Raw genomic sequence first — 21,278 nt, 5'->3', positions numbered from 1 at the left:
TTACTGCCAAGCGGCCGCACTACTGTTACCTCTCTCTCACCAAATCCTGTGCTCCACTAAGAATTAGATCTAAAATAGCTCCCTTTTTTGTTGGTTCCTGAACCAATTGCTCCATAAAGCTATCATTTATTCCATCCCGGAACTTTATCTCTCTAGCATGTCCTGATGTTACAGCTACCCAGTCAATATTAGGATAATTGAAACCTCCCATTATTACTGCACTCAGCATTGAGTGGTGCTAATGCTGCAACCTTCTCTCTAACACTTGGTCTTGAGCAAGTGCTCTGCTGTGGCTCTGGAGAATGGCACTGTCACTCTGGTCAATGCTGCAGCTGGTCTGCACCCAGAGTAGTCCGTGTCTCCATCCTCTCTCCCCCTCATGGCAGCCCCAGATCCCAAAAGAAAAAGAAAAGTGAGAGCGCTGCCACTAGAGTTAAATAGATGCTGCTCCAGCCTGGGGTTGGAAACAACCTGTCCCTCTCCTGCAACAACTGGCCAGTGCACAGCTGGAGGGGAGAGAGTAGACTGGGCCAAATGAGTTCTTCCACAACTGGGTGAGACCCTGGAGGACCCCTCTCCATTTTGCTCGTCCTCCTCCCTCTCTTATATACATGGCTTTGCATGTGCTTGCTGCCGTTAGGCTGAGTGCTGGCCCTGGGGGGGAAAAGCCACACTTGAAGCTGCCTCAGGCCCAGAGGGAGAGGTTTGCATTGCCACTGCAGCTACACCCAGGTGCATGTGGACTAGACTAGGCGGGTGCATCCCCCCATTACGGTTGGTATGGATCATTGCATGAGCTCTACTGCAGCTGGTCCTGGGGAGAGATGCATGGGTGAACACATTCACATGATCTAACTGTATTGGGCTATCATGCCTGCCCACCTCGCTGTGATTCCCCTTACCAGTCAGAAAATGACTTTGGGGATGCACTGCTGTTTCTGCATTAACCCAGTTGTGGGATCCTGCTATCCTGTTGCCTGGTCCTTCTGATGGGGGGCGGGGAGATTTAAAGCCTAAAAAAAAGAAGAGGCAGGGGGGTCTGCCTTGTGGCTTCATGCAATGGACTGCAGCATCTGCTGATCCTGGCTTTTAAAGGTGGGGAAGGGAACTGTGGGGAAGGGAACGGCGATGTTGACTCATGGGAATAGTCCCATTGGTTCTGCTGCTCCTCCCCTTTCTCACATGCCACAAGGGGGGAGAGGGAATTATCTTATTGAGTTTTAGAAATATTCACAGCTGCCGGGTCCTATTGTGTCACTTGATTCAGTTGGCTTGTGCAATGGTGAGGGCCAGCCTTAGCTCAGCGGTCCCTTCCTTACATTTACCGTACTGTGATTGCATTCCCAGATAGTTGAGCTCAGAGGCGCTGTCCAGTCTTTCAGTATGGTACTGGGCTGACAGGTGAGGGCATGACCACTCCTTACCCCCGCCCTTCTCTGATGATTGAACTCCCAGTGGGTTTGTCCCCCGGGGTATGATGGTGGTGTACAGTGAAGGGTATCATGATCCTAGTTATGCCTCTGGCAGACGTGCGCAGTTTGCGCACACCATGCAGTTTCTGCTGTTAGAGCGTGGTTGCTATGTTGTTGGTTTAGGCTCTCAAAGATCTTCCCATTTGGAATGGAGCAGGTGTATAGACTATTTTGTTTGGCTCCTCCATCCCCCTACATTTAGATCTACTGCCAGGCTCTGAGTGGGATTGTTGTCCAGGTCTGGTGGGTCTGTGGCTTAGGTGTTCATCTGCCTGAACACTCATAGTTCCTTGATCAGTGCTGCTGATGTTGGATAGTTATGATTGGCTGGTTCTTACCAGGATGCCCTGTGACCTATAGCGTTATTGGTTCTTACTTCCCATCTGAGAATGATTTCTTTGTGGCCTCTTTCCTTGTCTTTGCTTGGAGAAAGAGGGTGACTCATTGGATATTGTGTAATTTCTATGCACACTGGAACTCCCATACAGGGCAGGCAGGAGTGAGCAGACACATTTGGTTGTTTTCAGAACTGACCAGCCTGATTACAGCACATGGGCAGCAATATCCCCAGAAGGGAGAAAGAATGGGTTAAAGAGAGATCTATTCTGCTGCCTTCCCTTCGATGGGGGCTGTTGGGTGGCTCAGTATTTAGGGCACTGGTAGCCCCTGATTTCAGTCCCACCAGTGACAATTCTTGACTTTATTGAACTAGTACACTATGGCTGCCTGCCAGTTTGCAGATTAGTACAGTTGCCTTGATTGTGGCAACTTGTACAGCCAGGACAGTTGCCTTTTCCATTCTTTCCCCAAATGCAGCAGAAGTCCAGCATAACTTCACTACTGTCCAGTGATGTGTCACCATGGCAGTCTGGCTACTTGAGTTGGCTCTTGTATGCTGTGGACCGGCAACACTTCACTGCCAATTCAGGGCCATTGATATGGTCTTTGCCACCCCAGAGCAGTGGTGATGCAATGATACCACAGTGTTTGCAGCTGGTGGTTTGTGCTCCAGCCAGTTTGGGATGGATGTGGTCAAGCCTTGGGAAGCATCTGCTCTGTTGGTTTCCCTGCCATTCTCTTTAACCATTCTAACCATGACAGGTGTGGAAAGGTGGAAAATAAATGACTAGATAAAGAAATGAGTTGTTTTGGGTAGAGATTGAGACTGTGGGGACAAATTTAAGGCCAAGGAAAGGCATGACTGAGGCAAATCACTGTGAACCTGGAAGATGTAGTAGGCCAGATTGACAAACTAAAGAATATAAAATCACCTGGACCAGATGGCATGCACCCCAGGGTTCTGAAGGAACTAAAAAATGAAATTTCAGATCTATTAGTTAACATTTGTAATCCATCATTAAAATCATCCATTGTACCTGAAGACTGGAGGGTGGCCAATGTAACTCCAATATTTAAAAAGGGCTCCATGTACGATCCAGGAAACTATAGACCAGTGAGCCTGACTTCAGTACCAGAAAACATAGTGGAAACTATTCTAAAGGTCAAAATTATAGAGTATATAGAAAGACATAGTTCAATGGATTTACTCAATGGATTTCCCCAAGGCAAGTCTTGCCTCACAAATCTGCTTCATTTTTTTGAAGGGGTTAACAAACATGTGGATAAAGGTGAGTCAGTAGATGTAGTGTATTTAGATTTTCAGAAGGCATTTGACAAAATTCCTCATGAGAGACTTCAAAGGAAACTAAAAACACATGGGATAGGAGGGGGTGTCCTTTTGTGGATTACAAACTGTTAAAAGACAGGAAACAGAGTAGAATTAAATGGTCAATTTTCTCAGTGGAAAAGGGTAAACAGTGGAGTGCCTCAGGGATCTGTACTTGGACCGGTGCTTTTCAATATATTTATAAATGATCTGGAAAGGAATACAATGAGTGAGGTAATCAAATTTGTAGTTGATACAAAATTATTCAGAGTAGTTAAAACACAAGTGGACTGTGATAAATTACAGGAGGACCTTCGAGACTGGAAGATTGGGCATCCAAATGCCAAATGAAATTAAATGCGGATAAGTGCAAGGTGTTGCATATAGGGAAAAATAATCTATGCTGTAGTTACACGATGTTAGGTTCCATATTAGGAGCTACCACCCAGGAAAAAGATCTAGGCATCATAGTAGATAATACATTGAAATCGTCAGCTCAGTGTGCTGTGGCAGTCAAAAAAGTAAACAGAATCTTAGGAATTATTAGGAAGGGAATGGTGAATAAAACGGAAAATGTCATAATGCCACTGTATCGCTTTATGGTGAGACCATACCTTGAGTACTATATACAATTCTGGTCGCCACATCTCAAAAAAGATATAGTTGCAATGGGGAAGGTGCAGAGAAGGGCTACCAAAATTATAAAGGGGTTGGATCAGCTCCCCTATGAGGAAAGGCTGAAGAGGTTAGAACTGTTTAGCTTGGAGAAGAGATGGCTGAGGGGGGATATGATAGAGGTCTTTAAATTGTGAGAGGTTATTTACTCTTTCAGATAACAGAAGGACTAGGGGGCACTCCATGAAGTTAGCAAGTAGCACATTTAAAGCTAATTGAAGAAAATTCTTTTTCACTCAATGAACAATTAAGCTCTGGAATTTGTTGCCAGAGGATGTGGTTAGTGCAGTTAGTGTAGCTGGGTTTAAAAAAGGTTTGGATAAGTTCTTGGAGGAGAAGTCCATTAACTGCTATTAACCAAGTTCTCTTAGGTAATAGCCACTGCTATACTAGCATCAGTAGCATGGGATCTTCTTGGTGTTTGGGTACTTTCCAGGTACTTGTGACTTGGATTGGCCACTGTTGGAAACAGGATGCTGGGCTTGATGGACCCTTGGTCTGACCCAGTATGGCATGTTCTTATGAGGCAGACAAAGGTTGCCAGGGTCTACTGAGAGAAATGATAAAAGGTTTGGTGGGCAAGAGCACTGAGGGGACAGGTGGATCAAACAAGGAAGAAGATTGAGCTGGGGGGAGAGGAGGGAGAGAAAGAACTGGGGATTGAACAGGTAACACATAATACACACATACAAATAATGTTTATTTAATTATAAATCAAAATAAATACCAAAATATAGAGAATGTCTTTGGAAATGTTGTGAACTCCACAGTATAAACCTTTTCAATCTAGAGAGAGAGTGGTCTGAGTCTATACTACTCTGTGAAATTTTCAGATGCTTAATTCATGTCATTTATAATGAGCGTTCTTCTAATTTATGATGGGAGTGTGCATAGCTGAAAACATTTTCTCCTGTAATCCTATGAAATAATAACCTGTGTTTGTTACGTGAAGCTTGTGGCATCTGGCGTCCATGCTTTTCTCTCTGCCAAGTCATGAAAGATGCCCCTGGGCCATGGTGGGAGGGAGAAGCATCTGTGGTCAGGCCATGCTGGAAAGGAGAGGTAGTGCCTGAGAGGAGTGGGTGGTGGGAGAGGGGAAAGAAAGAGAGAGTGGGTGGCGGCCTGGGAGAGATTGCGAGGGAAATGAGAGGAAGTGAGACTGGAGGACATGGACTGGGGTGGAGAGAGTCTGGGTAGGGGGACTGATGGGGAAAGATTAGGGAATAGAGAGAGAAAGAGAGTTGTGCAGGAGAGATACTCATGGTGATGGGAGGCAAGAGGGACTGATGGGGAGAAACTGAAAGAACCCACATTGGGCAATAATAAGCTTTATTGCACCACACATCTATTGTGGGTTTCTACTAGTACCATGTTTCTAAACATGTACCATAATACAAAGATGTTGACCACTAATAGATGTTTTCCATAGGTGTGTCAGAGGCTCACAGAGTACGGGGTTCATTTCCATCGAGTGCTACCTGAAAAGAAATCCCAAACTGGAATATTGATGGGAGTCTGCCCCAAAGGGGTCCTTATCTTTGAAGTTCACAATGGAGTTCGGACACCAGTACTCCGCTTTCCTTGGAGGGAGACAAAGAAAATATCTTTTAATGTATGTGAACTTCTTTATTTCATCTTTATTTTTTTTAAGTTCACTTTTTGCATTACCAAAAAGAAACAAAGAAACAAAAGAAAAAATATGTTAAGTAAAAAATAACAAAGGCACACCTAAGGAGTTACATATGTGAAATTAAGCAGAAATTATAGTAGATGCACAATCCAGCCTCACTGGCTCCTAAAAATCATGTACATATTTAAGGATTTTATGCTTTTCAGCAGTATATTATTCACATTTCTATGTCAAACCTTTTTTTATCAAGAGTTTGTATTTATCAGGAGAGACCTGTGGGAATCTAGACCTCATGTCTGACATGGGATGGGTAGCCTGTTTGCCACATCTGTTTTTTGTCTGATGCAATTATCTCTAAATAAAAGAGGCATTTCTGTTAATAAAAAAAAAAAAAAAGCCCCCATGTCTGACAAAAAATAGATCTCACTAGTCCATACAGGAATTTTAGCCCAGCTGACACCAGATGGACAAACCCCTAGCTTCCCTAGAGTTAATATTTGGCATTCATGCCTGCTTAGAAATACAAGTTACAAATCTGCCAGTTTCATAAAGTTAATCAGCTTTTTTTTTACTTTATGCTATTCTATTTTTATTTAATTTGTGATCTGAATTGGGCTAATTATATGCCACTTGACTGGTGGCACCTTATAGATCAACAGATTGACATAAGCTTTGGAGGACAAGAGTCCTGCTTATGGACCTATCAAAAGAACTGAGGTCCACAAGGAAACTTTGCTTATTGTCATGAGATAGATAAATAGGTTTTCCATCTGTAGCAGCCACCTGAACAACAGTCTCACAACTCTTAGTTCACTTGTGCTTGAGTTTGCAGTGATCTTTGCACAATATGTTGGGTCTTCACATAGGGCCCCGGGGAAGACTAATAAACTATCTTAACTACTGCCATACGTAAGAGCAGAAGCCTAATGTATGACGTTTTGCAAAGGATACAAATGCCAAATATGTAGTAAGCTAAAAAAAAAAAAAAGGCCTTGAGAGAGTTAATTTGATCGTTGTATTGAATTGTCTGCAGTGGGGGCATACAATTGGTACATGTGTACATTTAATTACTTAAAACTTGAAGACATCTTGATATTTAATTTGTCCTGTTTTCCAACTGCAGAAGAAGAGAATAAGTTTGCAGAATACATCAGATGGTATTAAACATGTTTTCCAAACTGACAGCAGTAAGGCTTGCCAGTACCTCCTACACCTCTGTTCTTCCCAGCACAAGTTCCAGCTGCAGATGAGAGCCAGACAGAGTAGCCAGGATACCCAGGAGATTGGTAAGAGCTGCATTTTTGTAACAGCAATATATGTCTATGTGTTGTATGAATTGGAGCCAGCCCTACAATGAATCCCACCTGCTTAGGATTTCTGTGTGCACGAGCCACTATGTGCAAGGATTCAAATCCTTCACTAAACAAGATGATCTCTTTACTAAATCAGCTGCGTTTCCTGGTTTCATGAGCTGCTTCAGAAGTGAAAACTATAAAATCTAGATCCTTGGATCTGAAAGTTCCCAGAGAATGGTTGGCTCTGATTGCGGATGTATTTCTATCGCCCAAATACTTAAAGCAGCATTATTAACAAAAAGAAGTTAGATAATTTGGTTGACAGTTAAGCAAAATCGCTGAAATCTTCCTGATTTAATCCTCATTTTGTTTTTTCATTTCTGAGCTTAGAGATTTTGAAAGCTCTATCACCATAGCACCTCCAGTGCTTATGAATGGAAGTAAACCGCTACTGTACCAATCCTTAGCAAAATCCCATGTACTTATGTGTATGAAACACGAGCACCTGAAGACTGGATTCATTTTTATTCCACAAAAGTGAAAAATAAAATATATTAGAACAAGGACAAATGAGACCTATAAATAAGAACAAATCAGGAAGCAACAGAGCACAGAAACAACAAAATTGTTTCTTTTATTTGAATAGGCATTCACAACATTCAAGCAAACAGCTCAAAGCAGAAAACATATTAAACGGTGATAAAATAAAAATAGATTAGATACTGAAATAAATTTTTAAAAATCCAGTTATAAAAATGTCTAATATCTGTCTACATAAGCCCTCAAAATCACCCCCAAAATCAGATGACACCAGTCAAATACATTTAGGGGGTAATTTTGTAATATTACACACATCTTAGCCAACAAATATGCACATAAGTTAAACTAGTTTGCAAACCGGACTTACCGCAATTAAGTCCTCTTTGAAAATTATCCCACCAAAGGTACATGCACACAGTTACAGCTGCTGTTTGGTGTGCGTGCTTTTGGCAAGAGAATTTATGCACCTACTTTTCAAAATAAAAAAATATGTGCATAAATCTCAATTCTGCCCAGACTCCGCCCCCTGGAGTGCCTCCCCCCCTTGCACATAAAAGTATGCACATGGAGTGTGTACGCACATGCATTTTCTAAAGGGCTTTTTCTATAGGTAAAGCACTATCTGGCCGATTCAGTAAAGTCCACGGGAGAGCGGGCGAATGCCTGCTGTCCCGGCGCATGCACAGGCCACTCGCCTGTGCGCGCGATTCAGTATTTAAATTAGGTCCGGCGGTAGAAATGGGCAAAAGGAGGCGCTAGGGACACTTGGCCCGGGTTTGACAGCCGACGCTCAATTTTGCTGGCGTCAGTTCTCGAGCCCGCTGACAGCTACGGGCTCAGAAACCGGACGCCGGCAAAATTGAGTGTCCGGTTTTCGACCTGACTTCAAAATCTTTTTTTTCTTTTTTTTTTTTTTACTTTTTTTACCCTTCAGGACCTCCGACTTAATATCGCCATGATATTAAGTCGGAGGGTGCACAGAAAAGTTTTTACTGCTTTTCTGTGCACTTTCCCGGTGCTTGGCTGCACATTTTACTTACTGAATCGCGCGCGAATACCTAATAGGGCCATCAACATGCATTTGCATGTTGAGGGCGCTATTAGGTTTGGCGGGTTGGACGCGCGTTTTCCGCCCCTTACTGAATAAGGGGTAAGGGAAAACGCGTGTCCAATGGCAGGTTAACAGTGCGCTCCGTCGGAGCACACTGTACTGTATCGGCCCGTATGTTACCTGAAGAAGTCCTTTTGAAAATTTCCTTCCCTAAGTGCAAATGGGTGAGAGCGAAAGAATAGATATAGTGCTTCCTGACACTCAAAAGAGCCTTTGCTAGAGAACTTAAGCCGGAATTCAGCACCAGTAACAACCATATTGTCCTGATAACGGAAACATTTCTTATGTCTAACCTGTGCACTTTACTGAAACCAGGGGAGATGTAAACACAAAGGCCTGAAAAAAGAGATTTCCTATTAACAAAAAAAATATTTTGAACACACAATATATGTCCAGACAAAGCAGAAAAGATGCCATCAAAATTCCCGTAGAATAACTCCTTTCTCGCTGTGAATGTTCCAAGACCTAGGATTGATTTGTGGGCCAGGACTCTGTTTCCAGGGCTGGCCAGCACTGGAGATACTGCGTTTACAGCCCCCGTGGGGAGAGAGCTCTCAGCCATCGCTCAGTGGCAACAGCTAATGACCAGATTCATAGCCCACAAATGTAACATAGTAAACGACAACAGAAAAAGACCCATGTGGTCCATCCAGTCTACCCATCAAGTTTCATTTAGGGTAGTATCTGCCACTTCTTCTCCCTGCCCTCCCCATGTGCCTTCTTTTAAGGGCAATAACTGCTGCTCTGTGCAGGTTACCCTATGAAGAAATGTTCCACCTAAAGTTAACACAGGTTAACTTTGTGTTTCACGAGGGAGCCGTGATTCATGGCCCCTGGCTGAGGACCATTACTGTAATGGCTAGGCTAAGTGAGTTGGGAGGGGATATAAAACAGGAAGAAAATCACTGGGTAACTGTTAATAAAGGCTTATGTTGCCGTAACCCAAGTCCCGATCTGGCTGGAAGTATAAAGGAGCAGAAGGAAACTGCTGGGCCAAAAAAACCCACAATGGACATATGTCAGCCAAAAATGTTTCTAGCCACTAGCTGACTCTGCAGTAACCTGAGAGTGTTGCACAATAGCCCTTTCATACAAAAAGAGATTGGAATGATGTGTTCCATGGAGTACACAAAGTATCCCCAGGCATTCTTTACCTGCAACTCAGCCCTCTCCTCCTCCCAGTGAGGACCAGCTCATGCTGGATGAAATGTAGCACAAGTCGGTGCCCAGAATAATGTACTATAACAGAATAATGCCCAGAATGATGTACTATAACAGCGAGGGTTCGTCACCACCATCGATGGTGGACTCGAGCTGCAGAGATCAGGTGTCTGCTGCCCAGAGCCTGCTATCCCCATGGAGAGGGGACACAGAAGTCCTGCCAGAGGCTGGAGAAAGATCGTTCCTCCTTCATGACGCAGCAGTTCGCAGCAAGAAGGGATGTAATTTTTTGTTATGCAGGACCCACAGAGTCCGTGTCACAAGGAAGGCATTATTCCAAGCCCTTTCTATATAGGTAAAAATGCATTTGACCTGGGGAAGTGAACACTTGGTTCAGCAGCGCACATACTCTTACCCACAGAGTGAAGTGGCGGTCTAAGGGGGCAGAGGAAAGAACTAGGCACATGAGTCTGATTATTCAAACCCCACCTGCATGGTTTCCGACAGAAAAATGATGCACAAAGTAAACAGATGAAATCTCTGCAGGTAATTTTTCTAGGGACAATAATGAAAAGCAAAAGCTTGCACAGATATTTATTTTAATGGTTGGTGCAAACCTTGAGGGTGAAAGTACCTGGGGAGTTTGTGCCAGTGCCGGCAGGTGTTATTATTGCCACTAAGTCACATCATTTGTTGCATCTGAAACAATGCCTGTTATTTCACTCTCACCTCTTTCACTTGTCAGTCACTGACAGAGTCATTAGAGAGTTCTGCCATCTGCAGGAACTGTGGATATAATATACTGTAAATGATGTTCCTGAACATACCAGATCAGTCCAGACAAGTGGGTTTTGCATCCCTACCAGCAGATGGAAGCAGAGAACAAAAGCTTTGAGGCATTGCTACATATTTTACTCCTGGAGGAATTCTGCGCACAAAAACTGAAAATTCTGCAAACGTTATATTGCTCAAAATAACAAAATTTACATGACAGTCTTTAAGTAATTACATTTTTAATTATTACAGAAAAAAGTTATTACTTAAAGTTGCAGAATTTTAAATATTTTGAGCAGAATTTCCCTAGAAATTCACTGTAAGAGTGTCCCTTCCACATACACACACCCTCATACAGGCTCCCTCACTCTCTCGCACATGCACATCCCCTCATACAGAGCCCTCTCTCTTGCATACACACCTACACAGGATCCCTCCCTCTCTCACACACATTCTCCCTTTCTCTAATACACATACACACACACACACCCTCATACAGGCTCCCTCACTCTTGCACACACACACACATCCCCTCATACAGGGCTCTTTCTCTTGCATACACACCCACACAAGCTCCCTTTCTCTTTCACACATACATCCTCACACAGGCTACCTATGTCTCTCTCTCTCTCACGCAGCCCTTCACACAGGCTCTGTCTCACACATAAACAATCCCTTCACACAGGCTAGCACCCTCACATACACAAAATCCCTTTTTCATACACACGAGCTCCCAATCTCTCACACACATACACACTCCTTCACAATCTCCTTATATAGGCTCCCTCTCTCTGAAATCCACACTCAAGCATCCCCCAGCCCCCTTCTCTTACCTCCCATGCTGCCTCTCACACCCTCCTGCTCTCTGTCACCCTCCCCTCATATAGGCTCCCACACTCAAGCATCCCCCCACTCCCCCTCTTACCAACCAAGCTGTCTCTCACCCTCCCCCACACCCCCTCTTCTCACACACACATTCTCTCTCACTGGTATCCCCCTCCCCTCACATAGGCTCCCTCTCTCTGAAACCCACACTCAAGCATCCCCCCACCCACCCTCTCTTACCTCCCATGCTCTCTCTCACATCCCTCTGCTCTCTCTCACCCTCCCCACCCCCCTCTTACCCACCATGCTCTCTGTCACCCTCCCCTCTCTCACACACATTCTCTCTCACCGGCATCCCCCCCCCAATACTCTCTCTCACACCCTCCTGCTCTCTCTCACCCTCCCCTCCCCTCTCTGACACACATTCTCTCTCACCGGCATGCCGCAGGATGCGCTCTGTTCGTGGCGAAGATGATGGCCCGGCGCGCCGTTCACGGCGAAAAGGGAAGGCCCCCCTGTGCTGCGAACGGCGCGCCAGGCCTTCATCTTCGCCACAAACAGAGCGTGTCCCACGGCACACAGGGGCCTTTCCTTTTCACTGCGAATGGTGCGCCGGGCCTTCACCTTCGCCGTGAATGGAGCGTGTGCTGCGGGACGCGCTCAGTTCACAGCATGCCGGGGGCTCCTCTGCTATTTTCTGCGCAGAATTTGGCAATTCTGCGTGGGGGGGGGAATTCTGCGCAAATTCTGCATTCCGCAGTAGCGCAGAAATCTCCCAGGAGTAATATCTGAGAGTGCCACCTGCAGTCCCTCACTATTTCTCTGTCACAACCTGCAGTTCTGACTGAAAGTTAGCTTTTGGAGACAAGAAGTTGGATCAGCTCCCTGAGGTGTTAAGTTCCTTTGTGGTGATTCTGTGGTGTGATTCTGACATCAGCAGTGCTTATTGAATAGAAGACCAAAGGTTGATATGTAAGATATAATGAATATGCATTTGAGAAAACTTACAGAAAACTAAAGAAAAATAGAAAAAACTAAAGAAAAAAGATTTTGACAAAGATCTAATCTTGCCGCAAATGATTAGAAGACCGGGCGGTTCTCGAAATATAGAGCACACGCCGTCAGGCTTGATGATGCGGTTCATCTAAAAACACATACAATTGTCGATAATTATCATTTTGAATTTTTTTGGGATCGGTGATTTAATACAGGTGACATTTCCTTTTCGGATACTGTGTGTTGTTGTGGAAATTGTCTATTGTTCTTTTTGATACAAGTTCCTTTGTGGGCCATTCCTCAGATTGAGCTGAGCGACTGGGTTGCTGGATACCCCTGACTGCAGTAGCCCATGGTGCCAGAGACCTTGGCAGCCAGGGGACTTGGCTCCCTCTTGGGCTTCGAAATCCCCTCCTGCTAGCTGCTGTCTTGGTTAAGGGAAGTATCCTTTTGTTTTCCTCTGCTTAAGTTATTTTTTTTGAAAAAAAAAGACAGAGAAGACAGTGGACATGAGCCAGGAGATTTGGTCAGTGGCTCAGTGACTGGGGCGGTCAGACAGCGGGAGCTATCGAGGTCAGCAGGTGGGGGAGGGTGAGAGTTCCATGTGTTGTTTTTTCCCCAGCAAGGAAACTTGTACTGTGCGGCCAGATTTTTTATTGGTGCGGCTTGCTGCGACTTCCCGCATGCCACTTGCAATCATGCAGTACAGAGGGGTTTCCTTGAGGTGCAGCCTTCTTTGCGGCAGCACAGTTCAGCCGCAAGCCATTGCAACCATGTGGCATATGACAACAAAACCATGCATGGCGGCTTGCAGGGCCTGCAGGCTCTGGTTGGCCTGACTTGTTTCCCGCTCCCTCTGCACAGGCTGTGGCTTCGAGGGTGGAGGGATCCCCTGCGGGGGTGCAAAGACTAGGAGGGCCACCCGCAGCTTGGAAGCTGCGGCTGTGGTACAGGGGGAGGACCTCCCTTTCAGCCGTGCGTGTGGAGGATCGCAGCCAGGGGGGTTACACCTGGCCGGGACTCTGGTGATTCCCCTCCTCACTCTCTTCTGCAGTGCAGGCTGCTAAGGATGGCCAGGAGCAGGGAGCAGACTCCTTGGACAGCCTCCTCGCACAAGGGACCAACGATCCAGAGGAGTTTTCGCCGGAATATGTTCTGCTGTTACACAGAGCCTTCCTGGCTAGGAAAGGTGCAGAAGAGAAGAGAACCAGGGGGCATCGGCCACTCTTGTCCAAAAGACCAAGGATGGCATCGGCAGACAGTTCTACGGAGTTGCTTAAGTGCCTGGGGTTGTGTCGTGCTGGTGCGGCGGGAGACCCCAGGGACCTGGATGACTCGGATGAGATGCAGGATCCTTCATCACCGCAGACATGGATCCAGATGGAGGTCAAAATCCTAATCCTGGGATTTGTACACTTTACTCTCTACCTACCTGATTGCAGCTAGGTTGAGAGAACATGGTACAAATCTACTTTTCTTTTACCTTTCATCACTCCAAATCACATTAAATCTTCACTGATAGTAACTGTTCTATTCGTACGTATGACTGTGCATGTAAAATTGCCACCCAGAACCCACCCCGTGTTCATAATGCCCCCTCTTACAATGGTATAAAAAGTTCAGATATAAGTGAGCCTCGACAGAGGCGCTCTCTCTCTCCCCCCTCTCCCGAACCGGGATTTGTGATAAATCCCGTAACGCACAGCTAACTCAGGTATAACACTCAGAAAAAAGGTGTAGTTAAATCCCATGATCGTATACATTCATTTATCACATGCAACGTTAACCTACCCTCTTTTCCATTTATTCCACCCAAACTCTTCCCACTCGACTACTAATTTTAAATTTGCATATGCATTTCGCGATGTGGTATTTATCACATACGTTACACTGTTATTACGGATGTTAGGACCCTAACGCCTGTGATAATGCACTAACGCATTTTAAATAAATGTCCCTTTAAGTAAGATAGGCAGATAAGCGTTAAAACACTGCTTATCGTGTCACATATATTTTACATATGCAAATATATTGTTGGGTATATTTATGCGTATTTTATATCAGCTATGCACTTGTTTAAAAGTTATCGTTTAAGATAACATATGCTGTATTCGCATGGTCTCTGTTTTATGCGAGTTTGTAGCAGTTTTTTAAATGGTGTGTACTTGCGTATGGTTATTTTACGTGCACGCATGCTATTTTTTATGTGCATGTCATTTGAAAATGTATCTATTAAAATGCACTTATGCTTGTAAAACCTATTAATTCATTAGCATATATTATAGCAATTTTCAGAAACCCCCCTTACATGGGTAAAGTGCATTTATACATGTAAAACCCAGTTGTAAATGTATACATTCTTTTGAAAATTACCCCCCTTGTGCATTATCTCTGCTTGTATTGCATTCTTAACATAACCAAGCACATATAATAAATTAATTTCCTGGGAATCTTTCATGCCTTTCCGCAAACATTTTTGACATAAATATTCAAATAAAGTGGAATATCAATCAAAATAAATAAAGCAATGTACATGTACACTGTTACAATTTTTTTGTATTATAACTGTGATGTCGAGCTGTCATTTTGATGTGGTTCTTGTGAGTTTTTTATGGAATTGTTATAGCTTTCACGTAGGGTTTTGGAAATTGTAAGGTAACTTTATTTCTGAAGCCAGCCCTTTCAAGTTTATTATTGACATTATAACAAGAGACTTGTAAAATGACAGAACTCTGGGATCTGGTTAAGAAGAGAAAAGAATAAACCTATATAAAAGAAGATTTTTTTTCAAAAACCTCAAGAGAGGCTTTCAGTTCATGGTCAGGCAAGGCAACAAAATTAATCACTTACCATTATCCCAGTAATCGCCTACAAAATGTTGCACAAAAACGTACACAACCTAAAAATTATTGTAAGGAAATAAAAAGGCAAGTCCTGTCTATTAAAGATAAGATACCCTTTTGAACTTTATTGGAGGATTAAGTCCCTGTGTTTGATCCAAACAGTTCAATTGTTAAACAAGTTCTTGTGGAACTTCCTCACTTAAGTGCTGTCCAAGTTCCTTCCCTATTTTGGCTTCATCAAAATCATAGCAGTAGCGTGCGGTGACATTAATAGCAGGGGATTCAGTCTCACCTCCCTCCACCCCGAGTCACCAGCAGTCTTGCTTGTTCAGTTCCCTCTCCCCTCCCACACACTCCCTCAACCCCCTTCTCCCCAAGACACAGAAGACATTTGGAACCCATGTGGCATTAGGCCCATTTTAACATGTTTTGGGTGTGGGCTTAGCCCTCAGACAGGCATGAATAAGGAATTGCAGTAAACCTCCCATACCAAAACAGTGCTCAACAACATACCTATCTATAAAAAGGCAACACTGCAAATATTACACCAGGCCCTAATTACCAATACACCTCCTATTAGGAAAACAGATCATGCCAGACTGCCTAAAATAAAAATACATGTACAAAATAAAATAGTGTAGGAAAGTTTTTAAAACTACATAGAGCCCTTCTTCAGAAGTCAGATCAGAGACATTCACAAGACAGGTCCTATATTTTCTCAATACCTCACATACAGTATTTTTGGATAATACTTAACCACAGCCCAATAAAAGCTATCACAGCCTGCCAAGACTACAGTTTACCCCAAGAAACAAATCTGCCATATCAAAACAGCACTAACTTCCAGGACTCAAACAGCAACAACCCTACCCAGGAAAGAGCAGCACTGCAAATATTACAACAGGCCCTAGAAAACCAATAAGCTTCCTATTGAAAACAGAACAAGCCAGACTGATATAGACCCCTACTCAGAAACTACTCACTAGCAGAATCCTTCCCCTTAGTTGCACTGGAAAACTGATTAACAATAAAATCAAGAAGTATAAAACATCAATCATAATAGTAAAACTATACTAATAAAGGGAATACATATTTCAAGATAGCTGATGACTAGAACATTCAATAATTTAAACCTCGTAAAAATGTTTAGAAATTTCCCAAAACACCAATATAATATTTCAAAAGAGCAGGTTCTCACACAGACACACACACGGGTTCTCTCTCTCTCTCTCTCTCACACACACACACTATCATCGGGCCATGGTGAGATGAGCTCCATCATGGTCCCGCAAGCATCCTGTGTTGTCTTCAAGCCATGGTGGGATGAGCTCCACTACAGTCCACTGTCTTCAGGCTGTCTTCAGGCCGCGGCACTGCAGGCCTCCTGCTTCGGCTGCCAGCTAGTTAGGTTCTGCTGATGGCCCGTGGCCTGTCATGCTGCCGCCCCGGGGTTGCCGCTCCATGCAAATGTACGGTATGTACACCTGGTCATGCCAGCCCTGCTCCCTACCAGTGTATAATTTTTTCTACTTGTTTCTTTAGTTGATTCCTTAATTTGAATATGTAACCTGAATTATTTGTGTATATCTCTTCCTGCTCAGGTTTAACAGAGATTTTCAAATAATAGTAAAGAAAAATGTAAAGGTTCAGGCCATTTTACAATTGAAGTTCAGGTTTGGTTTGATTCCTTGTTCAGAGCACATGTATCTTGAGGCCAGATTATGATTACACTGTGCCCAAGCGGCTTTGGCTGCTTGCCCTTAGATTGTGCTGACATCATTGTTTTAGCATGCTCCATCTCTTTTCTTCACCCAATTCCAGATGTTACTGACATCATGAGAGCAATTGTGTATGTCTGAAAAGGAATAGTGAGCCTCATGCATACCATAATGGGGCCTCACAGAGGGATGTGCATAAAATCCTTCATATGTTCATTTTTGTCCTATTTGCCACTATTCGTGCTTCCAGACTCAAGATAATGGTAGTTATTAAACTGACCAGCTTGAATAGTTAAATGTCATAGTCTCCTTCCCAGCCTCTGAATGAGCAGATCAACCCCTATGTCTATAAGCTTCAGGAAAAGAAATGATCTTATTATATTGATTCTTAAGAATATTCTTCATCTGTTGCATATTGCAGTAAAAGACAATACAAATCATTTACTGGGATCATAAAGATGATGTTCTATTCTGAAATGAGCAATGTGAATTTCCTTTCAGAAAGAGCTTCACTGAGGAGCCTGAACATCCAAGCAGAGTCCATTCGAGGATTTAACCTGGGACGTGCAATCAGCACTAGCAGTCTGGCAAGCAGTACCCTCAATCGGCTTGCAATTCGCCCATTGTCCGTGCAATCGGAGGTTCTAAAAAGACTGTCCTGCTCTGACCTGTCACTCATCCACCCTCTACCAGGCAGCACGTCAAAAGATAAAAACGATAAAACGTCCTGGGATCAAAGACCTCGTGTGATCAGCAAATCCTATCACGACCTGAGTCGGGTGTCTCTCTCACCTCAACGGAAAGCTTTCGGTGCTAGCATGGACTCTCCCCCACAAACCATGGAGCTGCTGATGGGAAAAGCTTTACAGCAGGCAGCAAAGTCAGATACAGAGTCCATGACAGGATCTGGAAAAATAAACAAGTAAGCATTTTTATTACTGCCAAACAGTTTAACTAACGGTTTTTTTTCTGAATATGTTTAGTTTTTAGGCCTGGCTTCATTGCTAGAATAGTGGTTACACAGTACATGTGTCCAGGCTTGAAACCTGGGTCTATATCCCGAGCCCTGCTCTTACAGTTCTGGCCACTTGGCGAGAGCACTGCTGTTGCATTGCTATCAGCTGACTATCCAAGAGTGCCATGGGAGACAGACTCAAAGAGGGGATTCTTTTACCCTCTGAGTCACAGAAGGTCATGGTGTATGAGGATCATAGAGGAAGTATATGACTGTAAAGGAGAAGACAATCATCTTGAGCTCTTCACCCCCCCTCTTTTGATAAGTTATCTTCTTTAGTTCAGATGCACCTCATTAGACCACACGGTGGGCCCAATGTAATAAGGTGCGTTCAGCAGAGCGCACATTTTTGGTGCGCATATTTAACTCCCGATGTGAGAGAGGAATTTGCAAGAGATGATGAAGATGAGTTGGGTTAAGGTAAGTTATCTGATTTATATAATGCCATAGATCAAAATGAAAGGAGAAAGCTGGAGGAGAAATTCATTATTTAATTAAAAAACTTTTTTTTTTTTTTTTTACACTGATTTTTATTTCTGCTTTTATTTTTCAGAACTGATCAGTGACACTGAACTTTAATATGCTACTCTCTATTTTCCCTTTATATATTTATATAGTTCAAAGTGCCTTGGGAATTTAAATAGGAGCCATGAGATACGAAAACAAGAGTCCGATTCATCATCCATGGAAGACACTGGGCAAGCCTATGTTGTAGGTCAGCATAAAACACAAGTACTTGTTTCTGGAGTCCTTTTTTTTTTTTCCATGGTGATATGGCAAATATTAACATGCTGCTTATTGTTCAACAAACAGTGCATATGGTACTTCTATGACACCTTCCAAGCGTTTATACATGCATGTATTGGACACATGATGACATGCTCACAAAAAAAGTTTAGTTAGTGTAAGCTTGAAACTTGTGGGCAGTACTGTAAGTTAATTGAATGATGAATGTTTATGAAAGATGCGCATATGGACAGTAGCTAGGACTGAAGCCTTGATGATCATTGCTACTGCTCAAAAGTTTAAGACTTGCAGTAATTCAATCTTTGTGGGTGCAATCTTTGAGATGCTGAGAAATCTCCTCTGAGCTGCTAAATTGTACACTGCACAACAGATCTGGAACATCAACTCTACTCATCCTCTGTGTTTGCTCACAAATGGCTGCACTATCATAATTTAAGGACTGTGGTAGGAAGACACATAAGGTATATACGCAGCCTGTCAGTCCCATTGGATTACTTCCTTCTTGTAATGTGCTGCTAGTTACAGCATGCAGGCACTGGACTGGCCACCAGGAGATATTCTAAGTATGTCATGACGTGTCTTCTTCCCCTGAAGATTGTTGAGATTATTAGTGGCCATTATGCAGTCTGTCCAACCCAAAGAGCAGCCAGTACTTAGGAGCTCAGTCCTCTCCAGCCTTTCAAAACACTAACAATTGCCAATTGAGGATTACAATACATACAGAATGTACTTTTTAACAAATACATTTGAAAACATGTTTGCTTGCAGTAATTTAAATAAGGGCTTCTCAATCATTTTTATTTCATGGCATACTTTCCAGTTTGCTCAATCCTGATGGCATATTGATCCAAATTTCTCATGATCCTCCCTCCATTTCCCCCCCCACTCAATCCTGTCTGTCTCTCATACTTTCCCTTTCTGCTCCCCACCATGATCTTCTCCTTCCACCCTCTCTTCTCCCCCCAGTCCTTTCTCATGTCCTCCCTTTTCTCTCCCTCACATCTTTTCGCACTTCACCCCTCTCCCTAGTGATTCTCACCCATCCTCTCTCATATTGCCCATCCCCTGGGATCCTCTTCCCCCACCTGTGAAAATCTACCCCAGCTTCTCTCATGTCCCTCTCCCTCCATCATCTTTCACTTCCCCCTCCCTGGGATGCACTCTTACTCCTTCCCCCTACCGCATGGTCTAGTGATCCTGTCCCTCTCCCCACTTTCTCCCCACCTGGTCTTTTTGTGAGCCATGATTCAAAATATTTATGTAATTGGGGGGGGGGTTACCTACCTTTTTTTTTGAGCCAGTAGCAACATTAGGCTGTGGGAGGCAGTGAAGGCCTAAGCAGGGCGAGCTGTTTGTGGGTTTCCTTGAGCTGGAAGTGACTTGGGGCATTAGTGTGCATCATCCATCTATGCAAGAGGCAAAAGCAGGCCATAAGCAGCAATGAGAGATGAACAGTGAAGGGATTGTCATCCTGAGCCCCAGCACATGGTGAGGAGAGGTGGGGGAAGCTGGACCAGTGATAGCGAGAGCCATGTGTTCCAGGCAACAGGGGCCCATGTAGAGAATCAGCTAGAACAGCAGTTGCCTTTTCTAACAACATCACTTGAGTTGGAGGGGAATACAGCAATCATGTTCCAAGACAAGCAGTGATGAGAGAGGGGAGCTACAGAGATCCAGTTGCATAAGTGGCTATGGCATTTAAAGCTTCGATCATCAGGTAGCAATGAATGCTATCCTTGGCAAGGCCTGCTTGGGGGGATATCAGCTGCAGCTGGAGAGAGCCACAAAGGGGAAGGTGGCATGCTAATTTGTCACAAGTACCCTGGAAAGTTATTGGTCATATTGATTTGAGCGACGGCAGTGCTGATGTGGATAATCATTCTCTCCTGCCCTTCTCCATCCCCATGTGATCCTTTCTTATGATCCACTTCCCCTGACCTCTGCACTCCCTTCCTTCATCCCCCTTCCCCCTGGCCAGTACGAGAAGAACAGGTCTTCCTATGTGCTTTCTTTTCCATTGGCTTCAGAATGACATAAAATGCTACTCTCCTGCCATTTGGGAGAAAGTGGAGAAAAGAATGCAAGCTGGGACTGACATTTCTGCGACATATCAAGGACTTTGCAATAAGAGCCTAAATCAGACCAATGCTGAGTCAAACCAAGGTCCATAGAGCCAAGATCCTGTCTCCATCAGTGACCAGTCCGGGTCACTAGTACCCGACACAGATCCCATAAAGTAGATCTAATTCCTATTACTCATTCCCAGGGATAGCAGTAGCTTTCTGTAGTCTATCTGGCTAGTAATGGGTTATGGACTTTTCCTCCAAGCACTGTTCCAATATCTTTTAAACCCCGTTATGGTAGTCGCTTTGATCACGTCCTTTGGCAACAGATTCCACAGTGCGCTGAGTGAAAAAGTACTTTCTACAATTTGTTTTGACCCTGCTGGTTGTTAGTTTCATGGAGTGTCCCCTTGTTTTAGTATTATTTGAAAGGGTAAATAACCGTCCTTTATTTACCCATTCTACCCTGTTCATGATTTTATAAACTTCTATCTTGTCTCCTTTCAGCTGCCATGGCACACCAGTTGAGAAGCACTGCATTAAATAACAGTAATCTGTGTTTTCAGAACTCAAAATAATGTACTACAAATGTGTTACTTTATCATTTTAGCTTCAAATTACTAATCAAAGATTTGAAGACGATGAGATAAATGCAATTTTAAAAAAATCGTACACATATGCACACAGTTTGTGACAGCATTCCCACTGTCTCAGAGTGGGAAGGTTTTGGTGATCTATCATAAGAAG

At 43.7% G+C, this 21,278-nt stretch overlaps 1 protein-coding gene across 1 annotated transcript in view; it reads left to right on the top strand.

Annotated features, from left to right (window-relative positions):
• The window catches only part of PTPN13 (protein tyrosine phosphatase non-receptor type 13), a 659,094-nt gene that overhangs the window by 400,485 nt on the left and 237,331 nt on the right, over positions 1-21,278 (top strand). Inside the window, 4 exon segments of the mRNA XM_029599218.1 lie at positions 5,243-5,425; positions 6,567-6,729; positions 17,208-17,628; positions 18,339-18,436. Coding sequence (XP_029455078.1) covers positions 5,243-5,425; positions 6,567-6,729; positions 17,208-17,628; positions 18,339-18,436 — 865 coding nt within the window.

This window comes from Rhinatrema bivittatum, chromosome 1 (assembly GCF_901001135.1).
Source record: "Rhinatrema bivittatum chromosome 1, aRhiBiv1.1, whole genome shotgun sequence".
Taxonomy (NCBI): Eukaryota; Metazoa; Chordata; class Amphibia; order Gymnophiona; family Rhinatrematidae; genus Rhinatrema; species Rhinatrema bivittatum.
Note: the sequence above shows the minus strand (reverse complement) of the source record. Positions and strands in the feature narration are given on the sequence as shown.